Source organism: Chanos chanos, chromosome 1 (assembly GCF_902362185.1).
Source record: "Chanos chanos chromosome 1, fChaCha1.1, whole genome shotgun sequence".
NCBI lineage: Eukaryota > Metazoa > Chordata > Actinopteri > Gonorynchiformes > Chanidae > Chanos > Chanos chanos.
Window position 1 is genome coordinate 5,211,794 of NC_044495.1, and position 20,193 is coordinate 5,231,986.

A 20,193-nucleotide genomic window follows, 5' to 3' on the forward strand; every position below is an offset into this window, starting at 1 on the left:
TGCTTGTTGTTGTTGTTTTTTTTTTTTTTTTTTGCTTGAATTTCACCTGAATTGGGATTAAACTTTGTCAACTCCCTCAGCGGCTGCATGAAGCGCAGGTAACACGAGACGCACTGACTTCTAACAAGTCATTATTCACAGTTAAGTCCATTAAGTGATTTCAGGATAGTGGCCACCGTCCTCCTAGACAATCTCATGGCCTAGAAGGATAAAGAGATTACCCTAACTTTATGTTGGCCTAGCGTGGCGGCAACGCCGTCGATTCAGACAGCTTTAATGCCAAACCGAGATCTAGGCCAGTGGGTGTCGAGTACGCCCCATCGCTGTTTCTCATAATCTTGTCTGATGATCCAACAGTGGATCCAACCAAACCTATCTGTTCTCTCAAACACAGTTCTTCACTTCGCTGTGTATCAGGAGCATTGCTGTCGGAGTCTAGTGAACTGTGAATATGATATGAGCGCATTTTAAAAGTTACACTGATCATCACTGCAACAGAGGCCCAAGAGAGAAGATGGATGCCCATGATATAATATCGTCCAATGCAACAGTGTACCGGGTATCTGATGGAGGAGAGACCGCCATCGGCATCTATTTGGTGATGCTAGGTAACCAACGTCTGTTAGCGGTGCATAGCTCTGGTTTTCAAATTATTTTGACAGTGAATTCACACGCAAAAAAAAAAGTCTTTAAAAAGCAAAATTGATATGACTTAATTTCATTTCGTGTAATCTAATTTGTAGGTTGGCTGTCATGGATTGGAAATGGCGTTGTGATATTACTTCTCATGAAACAAAAGCACGCACTCGAACCACAAGATCTCTTAACACTCAATTTGGCCATCTCCGACGCCAGCATCTCGATCTTTGGCTACTCGCGCGGTATCCTGGAGGTTTTTGATGTGTTTCGGGACGATGGATATCTAATAAGGACCTTTTGGACGTGCAAGGTAAGATCTGCAGAATCAGTCTGTGCGACTAGGCTACACATACCACCCAAGTCTGGCTTAATTCTGAGACCACTAACAATGTACTGTGATAAGAGAATTAGGAAATGGTTCATTTGGTCACAGTTGTAAGGCAATGATGGTACTTCACAAGGTTTGTTATAAGCAGGAATAAGCCTACAGTGGATTTTCAGTAACAGCTCAGTCATTACAGGTCATTGCCAGAATACCAGGATGTTTGAAAATGATTCTGGTTGAAGCATATTACATGTTGTTTGATCACTATAAAGAATCATCATGTGCTTATAACCAGCTACTACACTTTATAAGCTCATGAGTGAGCAGAAATGTGAGAAACTACTTTTGAGGTTGATTCATCAAGTGTCAGATACTGTCAAACAAAGCAAGGACATAAAATTAAAAAAAAAAAAAAAGACAAGTGAATAAACAATCCTACATATTTTGTGTTTGTATTTCTTCCTCAAAATGTTTATGTTTTTGTGTTGGTACATTGCCATCAGCCAGCTGTGAAGTTCAGTGTTCAAAGCTTCTAAGCAGGTAATAAGCAGTTATAATAGGATCATGCTTACTGTAAGCAGCTGAGTCTTTGGATGCTGTACATGTGTATATTGACACTGAACATCAGAACTGAGTCAAATAATTATCTGAGGAGCAGGAATGACTAAGCTCTGTCCCAGTACACTGACATGAGTCTTTACTTTGTGTCATGTTCTTCTAAAGGTTCTTAAACTCTGACAGGACTGAGTGTATTGAGGGAGTGTTAATGACTTTACAGTGGGTTCATCCTAACCACCACTTATTGCACTTATTAAAAGAGCAACGTCACACTGGGAAAACTGGGACGGGACCCGGTCGCTGAGACGCGCGTTTGACCCTCGTCTGTTACCTGTACGGGTTTTAACTAAGACACCGGCTAGGGGAGGCGGTTTGAGTTTGCTGCTTCGTTCCGACAGCTGGTGTTTGTTGGAACGGCGTCCAGCGCAGAGACATCTGTCCTCCTCTATCCTCTGATCTCTGTATCTGGCCGGCTTCCCTCTGGGCTGTGGTGGAGTGCTGACATAGTTCTGCCTGATGACCGTCCCCGTTTGGCATTCTGATGTATAAGATGGTGTGTCTCTTTGCCAGGTGGATGGATTCCTAATCCTTCTTTTTGGCCTCATTAGCATCAATACGCTCACCGCCATCAGCATCCTCCGCTACATCAAAGGATGCCAGCCCCAGCACGGTATGCCCCTCTCCCCGCCAAGCCCATTGTATCATGGGGTATTAGAATCCCCACCCCACCCCTACCCCCAGGCCTCATGCTCGGTGCAACTCTGGTCAAAAGAATAATTATTCTACATCTTCACCCAACTTCCTTACCCTCCAGATATGTTGTTTGTTAAGAGCGAGAGTGATGCATGATTGGAGTTTTTTGTTGTTGTTGTTGTTGTTGTTGTTGAAGAAATATTAATATTAGTGACTTGACTACAGAAAACCAACCATATTCAAAGCTGTACCAGTCATACCATACACCTGGTGTACTCTTGGTTAATAGTCCAAGCTCTAACAAATAATCTAGTAGAACTATGTTCAGAATGAGAAGATCTGTTTTGTTTTGTTTTTCCCCCCCTTTGTCTTTCAGCTCATCATGTCAGCAGGCGTAACATTGGCATAGTCATTGCTGGCGTGTGGCTCTTCTCTCTCTTCTGGTCTGGTGTACCACTACTGGGCTGGGGCAGCTACAGAGGTATGACTCTCTCAATGGAAGCTCCTCGTCTAATGTGAAATGTTTGCTATTTTAAATGCTATAAACCACAGGTGTCAAAATCCAGTCCTGGAGGGCCATGGTCCTGCTGTTTTTCTTGTAGATCAACTAAATAGAATCTCTGATTGGCTGAAGAGTGTCCACACCTGTTTTCAAGGTGAAAATCAACAGGTAACTAAGAGGTGAAAACAAAAATCAGCCCTCCAGGACTGGAGTTTGACACCCCTGCAATAAACCATCCATCGGTTAGTGTTTATTGTTAGTTTACAGTAGAAGAATACATAAAGCCAAACAGGCACAAGTAGAGATCTGTGCAGACCAAAGAAAGGATGTGAGACAACCAGCTAGGTGTAAACACTGCTGTAAACTGGGTGTCGATGTTAACACCACTGTGTTGTGTGGTAGGTGGGTTTAGGTGAAACTGGCCCGTGGTGATGGTGGCTAAGGTAACATCCACTAATGTGTTCATTCCAGAGTGGTTTTGGTTTATGCCCCTGCTTCAGGCTACAAACAACTCAAATGACCTGTGGTTTGGACAAAACAAATAGGGCTGTGTTATGGGTTTTGTACAAGCCTAACGTTTACATATCCATAAAGGCTGTGGTAAACCTGACTTCGCCTTGTCTATGAGTCAGACCTAAGTCTATGTGCCCATAGATTATGTACCAATTATATATATATATATATATATATATATATATATATATATACAATCACACGCACACACACACACACACACACACACACACACACATATATATATATACACACACATACGAGGCATGACTATTAAATAATGAGACTAATGCTGTAATTCAGCTGTAATGATAGTTTAATAACGGTTTAATAACAGTAATAATGAATGTTTAATAAAAGTCTCTTTATCGATGGAGACCATTTCCGCAGTCATTCTGATGCTGAGTCGTCGATCATTTCAAATGATTTGTTCATTTCGAACGCCGGTTCGAACATGCATGGGTGTCCACAATGTTCATCATCTTTGACATCCTCTTGACCTTCACAAAATCTCTCGTGCCACTCGAACGCACGAGCACATGACATGCATTCTTCCCCATAAACCTCAGTTAGCATACGAAAAGATTCGCTAGCCTTTTTGTTCAACTTCACCAAAAATTTCAAATTGATGCGTCGCTCGATTTTTGAACTGACCATTTTTACAACACTTCAGAAACAACATGTCTACTTCAAGCGATGCATAACAGGGAACTGAAGACGCAAGCGGAGTGGTTTCAGTGTTTTTTTATGTTTATTCAGGGGTCAGTGTATACCACGTGGTTCACGTATGCACGCTGCGGTTTGACTTACATGAGCCCAGGCGTGTTATTTCATAACCACACACCTCATATATATACATATACACATACATACACACACACACACACACACTCACACATATATATATATATACACATACATACACACACACACACACACACTCACACATATATATATATATACACATACATACACACACACACACACACACACACACACACATATATATATATATGTATGGAATACATGCCAAAACTGATCTTTGTGGATTTTTGATTCATTTTTGTCTTTATTTATTTCTATTTTTAATTTATGTTTCCTAGCTCGTCGGTATGGGACATGTGAGATTGACTGGACCCAGGCCAGGTTCTCTGTCCCCTTCAGACTGTACGTCATCTGCATCTTCACGTTCAACTTCTTTGTGCCGGTGTCGGTCATCGTGTTCACCTACGTGTCCATCATTCGAACGGTTAACTCCAGCCACAAGTCCAGCCGAGGCGGAGACGTCAGCGAGAGGCAGAGGAAGATTGAGAAGAGCATAACTCGGGTAAAAACCCATCACGTTTTCGTTTCAAATTCAGTTGTTTGCTGTTGGTTACCATGGTTTCCAATATCGGTTTCTAATTTCAGTTTTTGGTTTTTGACTTGGATTTCAATTATATTGGACTGATGTGACGTAATATGGTGTGACATGATGGAACTTGATTGATTGGTCAGTTGGTTGGTCAGTTGACGGACGGATGGATGGATGGATTGATTGAACTGATGGACTAACAGACTGACACGCCTCCATACAGGTGTCCCTCTTCCTGTGTGCAGCTTTCCTGCTGGCCTGGTCACCCTACGCTGTCATCTCTATGTGGTCGGCCTGGGGCTACCAGGTCCCCCCACTCAACGGCATCATGGCCAGTCTGTTCGCCAAGTCGGCCAGTTTCTACAACCCCCTCATCTACATCGGCATGAGCTCCAAGTTCCGGAAGGATCTGCGGGGTCTGTTCCGTTGCTTTAGGCCCGGCGCAGGCCAGAGTGCCACGCCCCACGTTCCGGTCATGGCCAGGCCCGATGACGTCCACATCAACCTGGACGCCGTCAAAGACGAAGAGGAGGAAGCGAAGGAGGAACAACGGGACGCCAAAGAGGAGGTAGAGAAGGTTAAGGACACAGCTGACAGCCCTCAGGCTGAGAGAGGAGAGGAGTTCCCCCAAAGCTCCCCCAAAGCAGATGGCTCCCACAGCCCTGAGGTGGCGTCGAGTGATCTCCCCACTCAAAGGAAGAATAGTGACTCTGGTCGCCTGTGAGGTCTCACTCTACCTTAGCTTACAGAGGTTTTACTGGACACTTAGTGTCAGTCACTACAACTGTGTATCTTCTGTTTGTGACGTCTCTGTTTTATCTTCTCCTACCCAGTTAAACCAAAGACATTTTTGATATTGTCAGTCATACTTGTAATTCATTATACGTTAAACAGAAGACATTTTTCATATTGTCAGTTATACTCTTAATTCATATATCAGTACACTACCTGTAGAAGCAGTGGAAATGTTCATAAGTACAAAACAATTTATGTCCAGTTTAGAGCAAAAGCCATACTTTCAGGGTTTGTTCGTAAGATGCTCAGTCAACACTTTGCATGAGCCTAATGTATAAAACTAATAAAAATTTTTAAAAGTATATATGTAAAATTAATCTGTTATTTCAGCACCCCTTTCACACTATTAATAACACTGAAGCCTGGATTTCAGACAGTGACATTAAATTCACAGGGGGGGAAAATGTGTATTTCAGTAAATCGAACTACCTCAAAAACCATCTTGATTCGCTGTCTTGTGCTCATACTGTCAGATATGCCAGTTTTTTAAGAAAACTCTTAAACAACTGAATTGGAACTTGTAATCTGGCATTCACATTTCCTAGTGAGTTTGATTAGATGAAGCTAATCTCTTGTTGCTTGTGTAAAAGTACATATCAGATGTTAGCAGTGGTGTATTTCTCTTACCCATGTTAACAGTGGTCTGAGAGTCTGATCTCAGGAAGAGATAATACGGTTAACACAGCGGGTGTGCGTAATCAGCTAGCATCTCACATCCTGTTAGACGTCAAACTCTCAAAGCACCTGTTCGTTCTGCTCCTCAAAACAATATGGCCCCACAGCAACAAAAAAAAAAAAGAAAAGAAAAAAAAAAGAAAGAGGTGAGAACAGAACAGTGTGACAGTGTGGCTTAGCACATTGTGTTTTCAAACTGATCCAGAAGTTTCCAGAAGTAGATTTTTAAAGGCAATGACAGGTTCTTAGGAACTGGAGCATATCCAGAAGAAATACAAAAACATGAATAAACTTGGAAATCTGCTAGGAGTTAGTGGTTCATTTTTTTTTTTTTTTTGCAGTGCTTCCTCCTGATGAAGGTGTTTTTCCAGAACTAATGAGAGAGAGAGAGAGAGAGAGAGAGAGAGGAAGAAAGGGAAAAAGCCCTAGGTGACCTGGAGTTGTTAATCTGGGAATTGTCCTCTGAGTGCCCCCTGAGTTAACCATGCTTTGGACGTGGCAGAAAGCTTTCACAGTCCTGTTGTAGTACACTAAGACTCTACAGGGATGCTGGAATCTCAGAGAAGCTTTAACGCAGCTGTCAATTCCAGACGGTAAAAACTATCCATTGGTTGATTGATACAGTTTTTCACTTGTGTGTTCTCTACATAAGTTGACATCGTTTCAAAGTTAGATTGGGGGGGGGGGGCGGGGGGCATCAGTACATACTTAGTGAGTTAGTGCTAAGTGATAGCATAAAATAGTACACAAGATCTAAAAAATCCAGTGTTGTTGTTTAGTGTAAACTGTGCTTTCTTGATGCTATTATGAAATCGAACTTAAACAGAGTCGGACGACACAGAAACACACACGAAGAGATGTACACTACACAAATCTGAAACAAGTTTCCATCAGAAGTAAGTAGCTGGATTACTGCTGACTCTAATGGGCTTGGACGTCTGCATAATTGCTCTCTGAGAGGCCCAAGATAACTAACTGTAAACAAAGATGGCACACAAACACACGTGAGTCGACCGTGTGCAAAACGATCTACCTCCGCCCAACACTAACCCACTGAATGATCTCTGTTCTTCAGTGAAGACAGACCAGTTTCTGAGCCGTGTGTGTGTGTGTGTGTGTGTGAGAGAGAGAGAGAGAGCGAGCCAAGTTGTTGCATAGTGTTCCTGTTGCTCCTCTATTCTTACCACAGTACTGTATTGACATTGTCTACAGAATCGTTAACATTCTAAGTTATACAACATACTGCGTCTAACTGTTTCCTGCCTGTGTGTTGTTGTTTTTGGGTTTTTTTACCGAAGAGTTGGTCAATGGGACAATATGATATATCTACACAAAAGCCATGCTCTTTGTGTAGCTATGTAGCTGCCAAAATGAAGTTAAAAAGTAAGGAAGGGGCACCATGTATACTAAAACCAGGTAATGAGTTTGTTGGCGCTGAATAAGTGTTATTGCTTTCTATGAAGATGTCAACAAGGCTCTGTCAGTTGTTATTTTTGGTTACCATGGCTGGGGGGGGGGGGGGGGGGGGGGGGGGGGGGCGGTTATCTCAGTGGCTTTGTAGACGGGATGTCATTAGACGTGTGTGCTAGGACAGTGAACAAGACTGCTCAGTTGGCTCAAGGAACAACAGCAGGAAACACTCAGAGAGAGAGAGAGAGAGAGAGAGAGAGAGAGACAGAATGTGCCTCTGTGGTCAAGAGCACAAGGCTCTCCACCGTGATGTGCGTACATTGCTTTCAGATGCAGAATGAAGGAAAGGACCGATTCAGACCACAGATAACAACCTGGGACCTGACCAGGCCATTTAATCAGTGACAGTGCAAGAGTGAAGGTTATAATAGTTCTGTAGAGCAAAAACTCCGTATGACATCTAATAACGCACGTTAAGTGTCAGCTGGTATGGAGAATTAAAGCAGTAGTCTCCTGAGCAGTATAAAAAAAAAAAAAAAGTCATATGGTCGTATGGGTCTTCTTTGACTCATGAATCCACTCAGCGCCAATAAATACAAACCCATTCTGAGTGATCACTCTTCTCGAATGGAGAAGCATTTCTGTCCCAATTTTGAATGACGCCCCTCCGTGATGACAGTGCCTCCCCCAGGCCATAGAGCTTGAGCGAACACCGAATTGTCTGATGAGCACGACAACGCCGTGAACCCATATGTTACGCGTTGTCTCCGTCAACAGCTCTCAATCAAACTGAACACAAATGGAAGGTTCTGGACGCTCGCCTGGGACCACGTTTTCCACTACCATCAACACAAAAAAAACCCAAACGTTGGGACTTCTTATGGAACAACAGTGTCACATCCCTCCCGGCGAGTTCCAGACGTTTGGGGAACCCGTGCCAGCGTGCAGTCAACCTACTCTGACAGCTCAGGGGTGGTCCAGTGCCCTATTAAGCCCCCATTACGCTGGTGTTTCTTTTATTTTGACGGTTACCTGTAGTTTCTACCATACACAGAGCCTAGAGTCAAGCCAAAAAAAGGGAGCCTAATGATTTAACTCTCTTGCATGTGGTTTCGTTGATTTTTTTTTTTTTCCCCCTTTTGATTGGAACACAATATGTTCCTTTGAGACAAAATGTGATACCTGTGCATGCGTGCTCTAACGAAACAGAATTTATGACGAAATTCATACAATATCTCCTGGATAAGGGGGGGGGGGCTATTTTTAGAAAATGAATCTACCACAGCAGCAACAAATCTGGGGATATTGTGACATACCTGAAATTAGCCAGCAGTAATATTTCTGCAAGTGTTGGATGGTTGGCTAAATAAGCCATTCGTCATAAAAAAAAAACAAAAAAAAAAAAAAACTGGATCTTGAATGCTATTTATTAGGAACGGAGTAGCCTAATGGCCTGTGCATTCCTGAGGGAAAGATGAGGGCAATCTCACATTGTGAGAAACGTGAGAGCAAAGTCTTGGCTCCAGCAGAAACAAGTGTGTCAGTTCCTCTCAAGTCAACTCCTTTCATCCAGCCGAATGAGCCCGAAAGAGCCCGGCCAATATTTCCTTATGATCATCACCTGCTTCAGGGGGACAGAGTGCCCCCGCCCTCCCTCCCCCACCCATCCCACCTCCTTTCACTTAGAACAAATATGTTGTTTCGTCTAAAGGGGCATTTGATTTTTACACTTTCTCCCGTTTCAATTTAATACATTACTGGAGAAATAAGCGTCTCGCTGAGTACCGACCTGTGACACCCGCCTACCGATGTTGTTTCGCTCCGAGAAAAATGACACACGGGCCCCTCTGTCACACTGAGAGAGCGCCGCACATAATTAGTAGTGAAAGAAATCGACCCTCACAACAGCAAATTCCCCATTAACTGAGACACATAATCTAATAATACATATACTAGAGGTCAACACTTGCTTTGGATAACAGCGTCTGCTAAATAAATGCAATGTAATGTAATGTCAATAATTAAATACTCAGTCCAGGCCACAAGCTACTGTCTCCAATGTTGGTGCTACACAGTGAGTGTTGAACTGGCCGGTGTTAATTCAACACGGCTGAGTGTGTAGTATCAAAACATTTCTGGTGTTCATTTAAAAGCAATACTCATTTATGTATAGAAAGCTAATAAAGTATCAGAAAACAGAAGCCACTTGCAAATAATTGTAAAATTATAGGTGTTAACATATGTAAAATTAATGTTAGAAACTCTGAAATATATATATTTTTTTTTACCCTGGAAAGTAATAAAAATGTGCTGCCTGGCAAGACTTCCTTGTTCTGGGAAACATGGATTAACGAGAAAACTACGACGAACTGAGTGTTCACCTGTTCAAATTAGTCATTGTGTCCAACAGCAGACGGATCAGCTATTGCATTTTTCATGTCTCAGCAAATAAGCACCTCATCACACATTTCCAAAGCAATGTTCTTATCAATAGTCTGATGCCATTAGAAACGGTTACAGTGTTTATATTGGTTGCCCGGATCAATCCAGGAATCGTACTTAACCTGCCAGCACATTAAAATGTCCAGGGATCCATAACCAATCAATTACTATTGGAAAGTCACATGCAAATTACATCTGCTCTAGGGGAAAATACAGGCATATGATTGAGTATTCATAAACGGATTTCTTATGTCTGTTGGCAAAAGACTTCTACACACTGGTAGGAAAGCAGAGAGGTAGGTAGAGCTGTTTTGTCTCTCAGCGAAATTTTCATATTCTCCACATTTACTCTGGCTGAGTTTGAGAATCAAGTTCTGATTTGAAATTTGCTTAGCAAGAAAAAACCCCCAAAAAAACAAAAAAAACTTTTACAAGTAAATATGATCATTTTTGTCGTTAAATTTGGTGGATTTATAGTAAAGAGCAAGTTTCGCAAAATCATTTTACAGTCCTTTCAGTCATTTGTCTCTGTCAGAAGACATATCATTTCCAGGCCAAAAAATCTTCTGTGTACTTTCAAAGTCAAGCCGTCCAAGCAAAGCCACGGCGGTGCCATTCTTCATTTTAAGAAAAGACAACTCTGAAATGCTCATTTGTCTTTTCCATGAGCTTGGATAAAAACAATGACATATTCAAACATCTTCAAGCAAATGTCACAGTTGCCCAATTTAAAGAAGAAGAAGAAAAAAAAAGTCTGCATGAATTTGAAACCCCGAAGCCTCAAGTCCCTGTCTTTTCAGGTGATGTAGACAGAGATAGGACCGCCCCCCTCCCTGTGATGTCATCATGGAATCAGAGGGATTTGTGAGGAAGTTATTTAAAGGGTCTGCTCCCATCCTCAATATTCACAGACCGCTGGGAGATCAGTCATAAAGGAATAACGCTTGGTTGGTGGTGGTGGGTTTTTTTTTTCTTACTCCATTTGCTTATCACATAAGAACTAAAGGACAATAACATCTCTCCAGTGTTAAGTAAGATGGATTTCTTTTTTTTTTTTTTTTTTTAATTTTATTTTTGGAAATGATGGCAGTTGATTTTATACTCTTTGCGCATGACACATCTTAGATGCACAGTAATTCCCGTCTTGCATTAAATACTTACTTTGCTGGAGTTTGAAGAGAAGTTAGTGTATCGCTTTTCCTTTGGTTTTTTGTCGTCTAACTCTGCGGGGATCAACAGTGAAAGTCTGTCTCTTCAGTGAAGCTACATGGGATGGTCTTAAACTATTTCATATTCATAATTCATATAAGTATGAATAATTCATACTTTACATGTGATCTCAGCCAATAAAAATTCAAATGATTTGCATATGAAATGATCACACAGTGTGTAATCGCTAATGCACTATGAAAGAGACAAATAAGTGTTACTTTCCATTGTTTATTGTTCTTTCCTTCAAAATTGGTTAGGAATATATTTACTTTGAATTCAGAAGGTTGTTGCTGAGTTTTGTTGTTGTTTGCTGTTTGTTTTTCTTTTCTCTTTTTCTCATTAAGACAATATCAGTCCTGTGGTCTTTCAGGGGTGTGCTTTAACCATGTCAAGGCAGGCTCTCCTCCTACACTGGTTAGGTAGGAACAGTTACTGATTATTCTGACTGTGTCTTCTGTTTTTATTCACTAGTGAAAAGCAAACTACCTAAAAAAAACCTAATAAATGTATTAATTGATTCATTGGTTGGCTGATTGATTGATTGGTTGATTGATTGATTGATTGATTGATTGATTGTCACAGGTATTCTCTCTCTGACCTACAACACTCTGGGATCTGAATCAAGTGGTCAGTGAGAACTCTCCTTTTTTCCACATCAAATAAAGTAATCTTATTCCATATATATAAAACTCACAAGAAAAACACAAAACGGACCCCCTTTATCGATTGTTAAAGAGCAAATATTCTCTCTGTAATAACAGATATTCTGTATGAATGATGATGTAGTTACCATGTGTCTGTACGTGTTATAGTTCCGACCCCTATTTCATGCACAACTCGAGGGGCAGACCTATCTGAGCAGCGACAGCTTGTTCTGTGCCCTGCAAACTGCACCCAGCGGAGACTCTCTGTGTTTGGATCTGGAGTATATGCCTCTGTGTCTAGTGTGTGTGGATCTGCTATTCACAGGTATCTATCTGCCTGCCTGCCTGTCTGTCTGACTGTCTATCTATCTATCTATCTATCTATCTATCTATCTATCTATCTATCTATCTATCATATGCTTCTATTGTCCTATCACTCTCTTTATCTACCACTCTTTTTTGTCTCTAGCGGTTCTGCACACTAAGCGTCTGAAGGTCTTTTAGTTTATCAGTGCTGGCAGATCAGAACGGGGTTTGACTGAAACACTGTTTATAGAGGACTTGTGCAGTAGAGAACTAGGACAGGAGACTCTACTCACTGCCAGGTGTAAGATTATCTCTCTTTGCCTCTACACAGGGAGAAGGTATTTCCAAATCGAATCAGTCAGTTTTTTTCCACACGTCTCTTTTTTTGTTCCTACAGAGCTATACTTGCTCTGAAATGACATTTCAGCAGCTTCGGCAGTCCTGCTTTGGTCTAGTTTCTTTTAGGTCAAATGGTTTAATAACATAACTCGGGTCCTTGTGTAACATTAGTCAATTGTGATGGCCAATTTTCTCATCAAAATGACTGTCCGATGCATTTTCACTCTCAAAAAAATAAATAAAACCAAACAACAACAACAACAAAAACAAATAAACAAACAAACAAAAAAACCCCACAGGTCATATTTACTTTGAAAAAAGGAAAAATACGAAGGAAGAATTGATGGATTCCATCTCCACCTGGATACTAAAATAAGAGAGCTGCTCTCTCCTTCTGTCTCTCTCTCTCTCTCAACATTGAGTTTGACTTTGGCTGACAAACTAAGTAACTTTAGTGTGCTCACCCTCTTGTCTGTGCTGTATCCCAGAGGAGTCATAGGTGTGTCCGGAGGGCCTTTGAAAGTGCACAGACTGCAGGGCAAAAAGAACTACCTCAGCTCATACGCTCATGGAATTCAGTCTCAATCCCTGTCAACGTGGACCACATCTTTCACTGTCGCCAGTAGGTGGAGACATTTACCACTCAAAGTTATTTGAAACCGTCAAGCTCTTGTTAAAAGCTATATGCTGGGGGTGGGGGGTTGGGGGTATTTTGCTGTTTACAGGAATACGCCAATTAGGAGATGTTACAAAAAGACACAAAGAGACAAAGTTGGTCGTATATATAACGTAGTAAACATGCCACTATAACATAATTATTTCTCTGCGTAAACAGGAGTGATGAGCGCTCCAATGGAGGTGTCTAGTCAAACGAGCAGCTCTGCCGTATCAGCATCAGGACCAGGTACTGAGGCATAAGAAAACAAAACAAAAACACCACAGATACCGCATAAACTAACATTCTCCTCATGTACTTTTCACAGAACAGAAAAAAAAGAAGAATCTAAAAAAAGTGCCCTCACAGGGGAACAGAGGTATGTCTGCGGTTTTGTCACAACACTGTTCCCTGCACTCATTGTCCAGTGCTCCGAATGAATAAACAGAGATTAAGAGACTGATATTGTCTCGAGCTCTGAAACACCCAAATAGACTGATTATAGGATCAAGAATTTCAGATCGCCTATTTTCTGACCTCAACTTTGTTCCAGATTGCCAAGTGGATATTGCCGTGCTGTTGGATGGCAGTTACAACATCGGTCAACGTCGCTTCAATTTACAGAAAAACTTTGTCAGTAAACTGGCGCTAATGTTAAAGATTGGAACGAATGGGCCGCATCTCGGAGTGGTGCAAGCTAGGTAAAACTGTAGCCTATCTACGTTTAGATGGATGACTGTGTATATTTTAACTGTAATACCCATTGTCGTATATAAACAAAAATGTCACCTATTTATTTGTTTACAGTGATTCCCCGAGGACAGAATTCTACCTCACCAACCACACGATCCCCAAAGCTGCGATTTTTGCCATCAAAGAAATAGCGTACATAGGAGGCAATACAAATACAGGTTATGGCTCTGAGGCAGTGCACAGCACACACTACATTGTGTGTGTGTGTGTGTGTGTGTGTGTGTTTAACCCATTCATGTTCCATGTCATAGTGGTATCGTAATGTTTTGAACAGAAAAATTCCACGATCTGCCCTTTGACTGTTCTCAGACATTACAGCTCCAACTCCATCTTTCTTTATGTGCAGGCAAAGCCATTTCCCACACAGTCAGGAACTTCTTCAGCTTAGACTCCGGGGTACGCAGGGGACACCCTCGGATCGTCGTGGTCTTTGTTGACGGTTGGCCCTCAGATAACCTCGAAGAGGCGGCAATGATAGCGCGCGAATCTGGCATCAACGTGTTTGTGGTGTCGGTGGCCAAACCCATGGCAGAGGAGATGAGCATGGTGACAGACCAGGACTACATGAAGAAGGTGAGAATAGTTCCTCACGGGTGGAGGTGCTGAGCCACTTAAAATTACAACACAAAACTATGACCTGGAATCGCCTTTTACCACAGCCTGGGCGCAAGGGCAGAGACCAGAGGCTCCGTCTATCAAACACTCTTAGATGCCGATGACAGATTACTGTGTCGTTCCAAATTCTCTGCAAATCCAAATTCTCTTCCAAATCAAATGTTCTTATTAAATCTCAATGATATAGGCATGTATTCAGCTCTAAAATTAATCAGAACACATCATGTTTATTGCTCCTTTATGAAGCTGTGGTTAAACTAAACCTGAAATCTGAGATTTCATAGGTAGTTCATATACATATCTCTTCTCTTGACAAAAAACCCCCCCAAAAAACCTCTTAATCATATATCTGAAAGCTGTGGAAGGAGGGTAAGGTTTCCTTCAGTATAATCAGGTCATAATTGCGACTCTGACAACCATCATGTCATCAGGGATTAGGTTTTAAGAAATGTAGTTTGTCTCTACCTGCACTGGCAGATTAAAGATGGAAGATTCAACGTTTTGACTCTAAATTTCACTAAAAAGTGGAACTTCCTATGATCATAAGCACCATACTGCAACAACCTAACCCTAACCATACAGGAGGGTAGGGTTACATTGACCTGTCTGACAGTCATATCACCTGACCGTTGATGAGCTGATGTTTTAAGACCTTTTTGACTGAGGACACGCATCTTGAGGAAAAATATAGTGTCTATACTCAAATCTGAGCATGATGAACTCTCTCTCTCTCTCTCACACACACACACACACACACACAAACACACACACACAAGGGCTGTAACTCTCATTCTGAACCAATCATTGCTCACATTGTTCAGTCAAATCTCCCGTGTAAGCAGACAAATACATGTGAAATCTATTATCAGTTTGTTCATGTCAGTATGAACAAGCTGAACTTTTCTATTGTGTTTTTGTATGTAGTAGCTTTTCAACGGTATTCTGTCTTATTTTATCGCTTGAGACTCCCCTGAGGTAATCTGGTATTTTATTTATTTATTTATTTATTTATTTATTCCCTTTTTCTGTTGCATAAACTAATTTATTCTCAAATAACAACAGCAAAATGTTGAAATGTGTGTGTGTGTGTGTGTGTGGCAGGCAGTGTGTAAGGACAACGGCTTCTTCACCTTTAGCATGCCTAGCTGGTTTAATACTAACAAGTACGTGAAGCCTCTGGCGCAGAAATTGTGCTCCATCGACCAGATGCTCTGCAGTAAAACATGCTACAATTCCGTCCGCCTGGGCTTCCTCATCGACGGCTCCAGCAGCGTTGGGGACGGAAATTTCCGGCTTGTTCTGGACTTCCTAGCTTCCATTGCCCGCAGTTTCGACATCTCTGATGTAGGAGCGCGCGTCGGTGCCATTCAGTACACCTACGATCAGCGTCTCGAGTTCGGATTCAACGACTACACGAATAAGGAGGCGGCTTTGAGAGCTCTGCGGGCTATCCCGTACATGAGCGGCGGTACCGCGACAGGTGACGCCATCAACTACGCCGTTCAGAAACTCTTCAGGGAGCACTGGGCCGGCGCCGGGAGAAAGTTCCTCATCATCATAACGGACGGCCAATCGTACGATGATGTGAGGGATCCAGCGCTGGCCGCCAAAAAGGAGGGTGAGTGTCACATCACTCCTCAGAGCCCGGAAAACAAAACAATACAGGCAGAGAAGTTTAAACGGCTGGTAGCCTACTGATCAAGAGAAAAATCGCAGAATTATTGTTTAATACTTTTACAGTTCTCTCTCTCTCTCACTCTCCCCACCTATCAGTCGTCGGTATCAGATGTGTCCTCCGTGACATGGGATACTGAGGATTGCTTTCCCTGTGTCCTTACGTTTTGACTTGATTCATGTTCTTGTATTCGTGTTGTGATGCTGTTTGTGACCTCTGTTGAACCACCCCCCTTGTTCTGTTTGTGCTTTTTGCTCATTTTTGATGGAAGTGACCTGTTGTTGTTGAGTTGTGTCTGTGTGGTAAACAAACCAAAACCATGTCATCATGTCAATTTACATTTTTTCATAATACATTACAAAGAGTGTCCTCTTAAAAATGTGATAATTTTTTATGCTCAGTATATATTGGCAGAAGGTGGATACTTTCCTGTGTTTTTTTTCCCAGGTAATCAGCGATGGTAATGGACTGGGCTACTGTGACATGTCATTGATACTGACATGAACTTATTAAAGTGTCTTTTGTTGTTGTCCCTCAGTCTAACATGGAGCATCATTAATGATATATGGCATTTTTTTTTCATGTAAAGACACCTCACACCTCCAAACTGGTCTACATGTATTATATTAAATCCTACCACTGGACAGAACTTAAATGGAGCATCCCCCCTCCCCTTTTCTCCTACAGGGATCACAGTGTTCTCAGTGGGCGTGGCTTGGGCACCGATCGATGACCTCAGAGCCATGGCATCTGAACCCAAAGACAGCCACACCTTCTTCACCCGCGAGTTCACCGGTCTGCCGCAGTTCCAGCAGCCTCTGGTCAGAGGCATCTGCAGAGATTTCACCGAGGCAAACTGAAAAGCCCAGTTGCTCCACGGAAGCTTTCGTAGCAAGACAATCATGTCTATCCAGCTTTGGCTTTTCCAACACAACAAAGGCCTACAGTCTTACAAGATTCTTCTTTCTTGTGTGTTTTTTTTTTTTTTAATCTTCAAGATCTAGATATACTCAACCAAGTCTGGTATATTACAGGGTTTAAAGTGTTAAAGCATTTTCTGTGCCCTGAGAAGGCCTTTGTTTTGGGTTTTACTATCTGTGATTGGATGGCTTGGATCAATAGACTGTAAGATTATGTTATTTAGACTGATGTTTTCTTCAAGGATTTTTCATTTAATGACAGTTTAATGTAAGAAAATTTGGTAAGGAATCGCAGCTTTCTAATCACCAATGGAAAATGTATTTATTTGTGAGCTGAGAGCTTGATCCCAGCATTTCTGGGAAACATACATGTATACCTCTCTTAGACAACCCTCTGAGACTCGTAAACCAAAATGCGTCGGGACCAGTTTCAACTTTTTAACGTTCATGTGCTTTTGGAATTTTTAGACAAATTCTTGTCTTTCTTAGAATATAGGTTGACAAAAAATGTAACAGGTAAAATCTGCACATGGGACTCTTCAAACATTGATTTAAAACAAACAAACAAACTAAAAACAGTTTGCATCTGTGTAGAATGGTCCATGCAAACGAGGCTGTTTTCAGTTATTTCTCTTGTCACAGTGCTTCAGTAAAAGAGATTTGCTTGTATGAGATTTGCTTTGGGAGAGTTCATTGTACATTAATACCAAATCACATTCTTTTGTTCAAGTTATGCCTCCACACAGTTACCAACATTGTGTCTCTGTACACCTGCCTTATGCATGCTGATTGCTATAGACCAAACGGACAGGAGGCCAGGAGGACTGTGTGATTGTACATTCCTTTTTGTGTAATTTATTTCTCTCCTCTTAATTAAAGGATGTCAATTTTTACAACTTGACCCATTCGTCGTCGATTTGTGCTTAAAGTATTCAACGCATTCCTCTAAGCGTGGTGAGCAGATTCCACACTGATCTACATCTGGAATGTTCCGCTTACTTCTAGTCACTTGTTTTATGTTTTCTAATCCAACAGGGCAACTAACAGGGCAGTTGTTTTGTAGTTCAGATTTACCTGTGACTACCTCCAGTTTGAAAATGTAAAATTGGATATTACGCCCTAGATATATCTTTGACGCTGGAGTGTGTTGTAAAAATTCACAGTATTATGAATACCTATAAAAAAACAACTGAAATACACTATTTTCATGTCTCAGAGCACAGACGTAGCATAGTCGTGTTGTGGAAAGAAAAGTGAAATGCAGTGACGGAAATGAAATAAAACATGTAAATGAAAATGGCTTTTGAGCACTTTGTATTTCAAACAGTTTATTAATTCTGAATACAACATGCTCAAAAGTGTGTTGATCAAAAACAGTAAGATCCTTGGCTTCATGTACAGGTACACCATGTAATATTTATTATAGACATTTTATATACATTACTTTTCAACAGCGGGATTTTGCTATGTGGTACAATCTTTAAAATTTGCTGATTCATAGTTTGTAAGTCAAAAAAAAAAACAAAAAACCAAAACAAAACGAAAAAAGAAAACAAAAAAGGAAAATCTTACAAAACTCATCAAAACTCGCAAACTGAGCAGTTCTTTTTTTTTTCTTTTTTTTTTTTGGAAGACTAGAAAAAATATTTTAATGTATTTATCATGCATTACACAACCGAAAATGTCTTTAGTTACACCATTAATTGTAGCATGTTTGAAAATAAAAAGGGTAAATGGTCTTACAGGATAAAGGCAGGGACAATATAACCAACCAAATTATTCTGGATCATGATTTATCTAAAATGCTAGCTATCCAAATCCCTTAACCGAGAACAACAACAAAAAAAAATCTCTTAATTTTAAAAACACTGATCTGTAGCATCATGAGGTGATTTAAAACCCTATTATCAGACAGGAAAAGATATTGCCTTTAAAAAAAAAAAAAGAAAAAAAAAAGCTTTTATATTAACCTATGTTCTTTTTTTTTTTTTTTTTTTGGATTACACTTCCATTTGTTTTCAGAGAGCCCAATCTTACAGATATCCTTGGGCTGTGAATTTAAAAAAAAAAGAAAAAAGGATAAGACTAGCCAAAAAAGGTGAAATAAATAACAAGCTGATAGCGTTAAGATGTCCAATCAGTGATAAATAAATTCATTTACAGTTAAAATGTGTACAAAAAAAAGAAACCAGCAAAAACAAAACAAAACAAAAACAAAAACATCACATAGTGATAGGATGCCGCATGTTCTTTTCTGATGTCTCAAGAGCTCTGGAGCAGCACTGAGCTCTGGTCAGGGCTCTGGAGCAGCACCGGGCTCTGGAGCAGCACCGGGCTCTGGTCTCCAGAGCTCTGGAGCAGCACCGGGCTCTGGTCTCCAGAGCTCTGGAGCAGCACCGGGCTCTGGTCTCCAGAGCTCTGGAGCAGCACCGGGCTCTGGTCTCCAGAGCTCTGGAGCAGCACCGGGCTCTGGTCTCCAGAGCTCTGGAGCAGCACCGGGCTCTGGTCAGGGCTCTGGAGCAGCACCGGGCTCTGGTCAGGGCTCTGGAGCAGTACTTCAGTTGTCCTATAGACTTTTTGTAAAGTGATAAAAACCCGCCTTAAAGTGGAGGAAGAGACGGCAGGACTTGGCGAGCGTTTTATTTCTGCGAAAACGTGTGGTTGACATAGGGACGTGACAGTTGTGTTACGAATGGGGACGACACTCCCTTTTCTCTTTTAAAAACTTAACTTCCTCTGCTGTTGTGACAGTCTTTATTTATATAAAAAGGATTATAAAAACTATATATATATAATTTTTTTTTTTTACACACAAAAAAAAAATGAAACTAATGCTAAAGTATGAAGTTGATTGAATTTAACAGTATATTTATACTCTTATTTTCCACGCTACATAACCGTTGAGAGGGTCACTTTGAAAGCCTGAAGTCTGGCTTATTTGGGGGGGGGGGAGGAACTATGACCTCTCTGCTGTGGAGGTGGTCTGTTCCCATTGGTTGATCTGCGCTGACCTACTAACCCATGTCATAACCACTTCATGGCCATGGTAACTGACCTACAGTACAGATAAAACAGCTCAATTCAAACTAACTGGAAAAGGCTACAAACATTTGTTGTAATCCAGCTTTCACTTACAGTACAATACCGCTAAATGGCTGAAATTCTTTT

General features: G+C 41.2%; 2 protein-coding genes across 2 annotated transcripts; both read left to right on the top strand.

Annotated features, from left to right (window-relative positions):
- Window positions 1-514: 514 nt before the first annotated feature.
- Window positions 515-5,308, top strand: opn6b (opsin 6, group member b). The gene is made up of 6 exons (XM_030786119.1): window positions 515-608; window positions 744-949; window positions 2,093-2,192; window positions 2,592-2,696; window positions 4,334-4,557; window positions 4,808-5,308. Exons 1-6 carry the CDS (start codon window positions 515-517, stop codon window positions 5,306-5,308), a joined length of 1,230 nt encoding a protein of 409 aa, XP_030641979.1.
- Window positions 5,309-8,263: 2,955 nt separating this feature from the next.
- On the top strand, window positions 8,264-16,965 carry coch (coagulation factor C homolog, cochlin (Limulus polyphemus)). Its single transcript, XM_030786153.1, has 12 exons — window positions 8,264-8,411; window positions 11,463-11,537; window positions 11,701-11,745; window positions 11,931-12,087; window positions 12,896-13,029; window positions 13,243-13,311; window positions 13,391-13,441; window positions 13,616-13,763; window positions 13,870-13,973; window positions 14,162-14,388; window positions 15,532-16,048; window positions 16,793-16,965. Exons 1-12 carry the CDS (start codon window positions 8,264-8,266, stop codon window positions 16,963-16,965), a joined length of 1,848 nt encoding a protein of 615 aa, XP_030642013.1.
- Window positions 16,966-20,193: the final 3,228 nt, after the last annotated feature.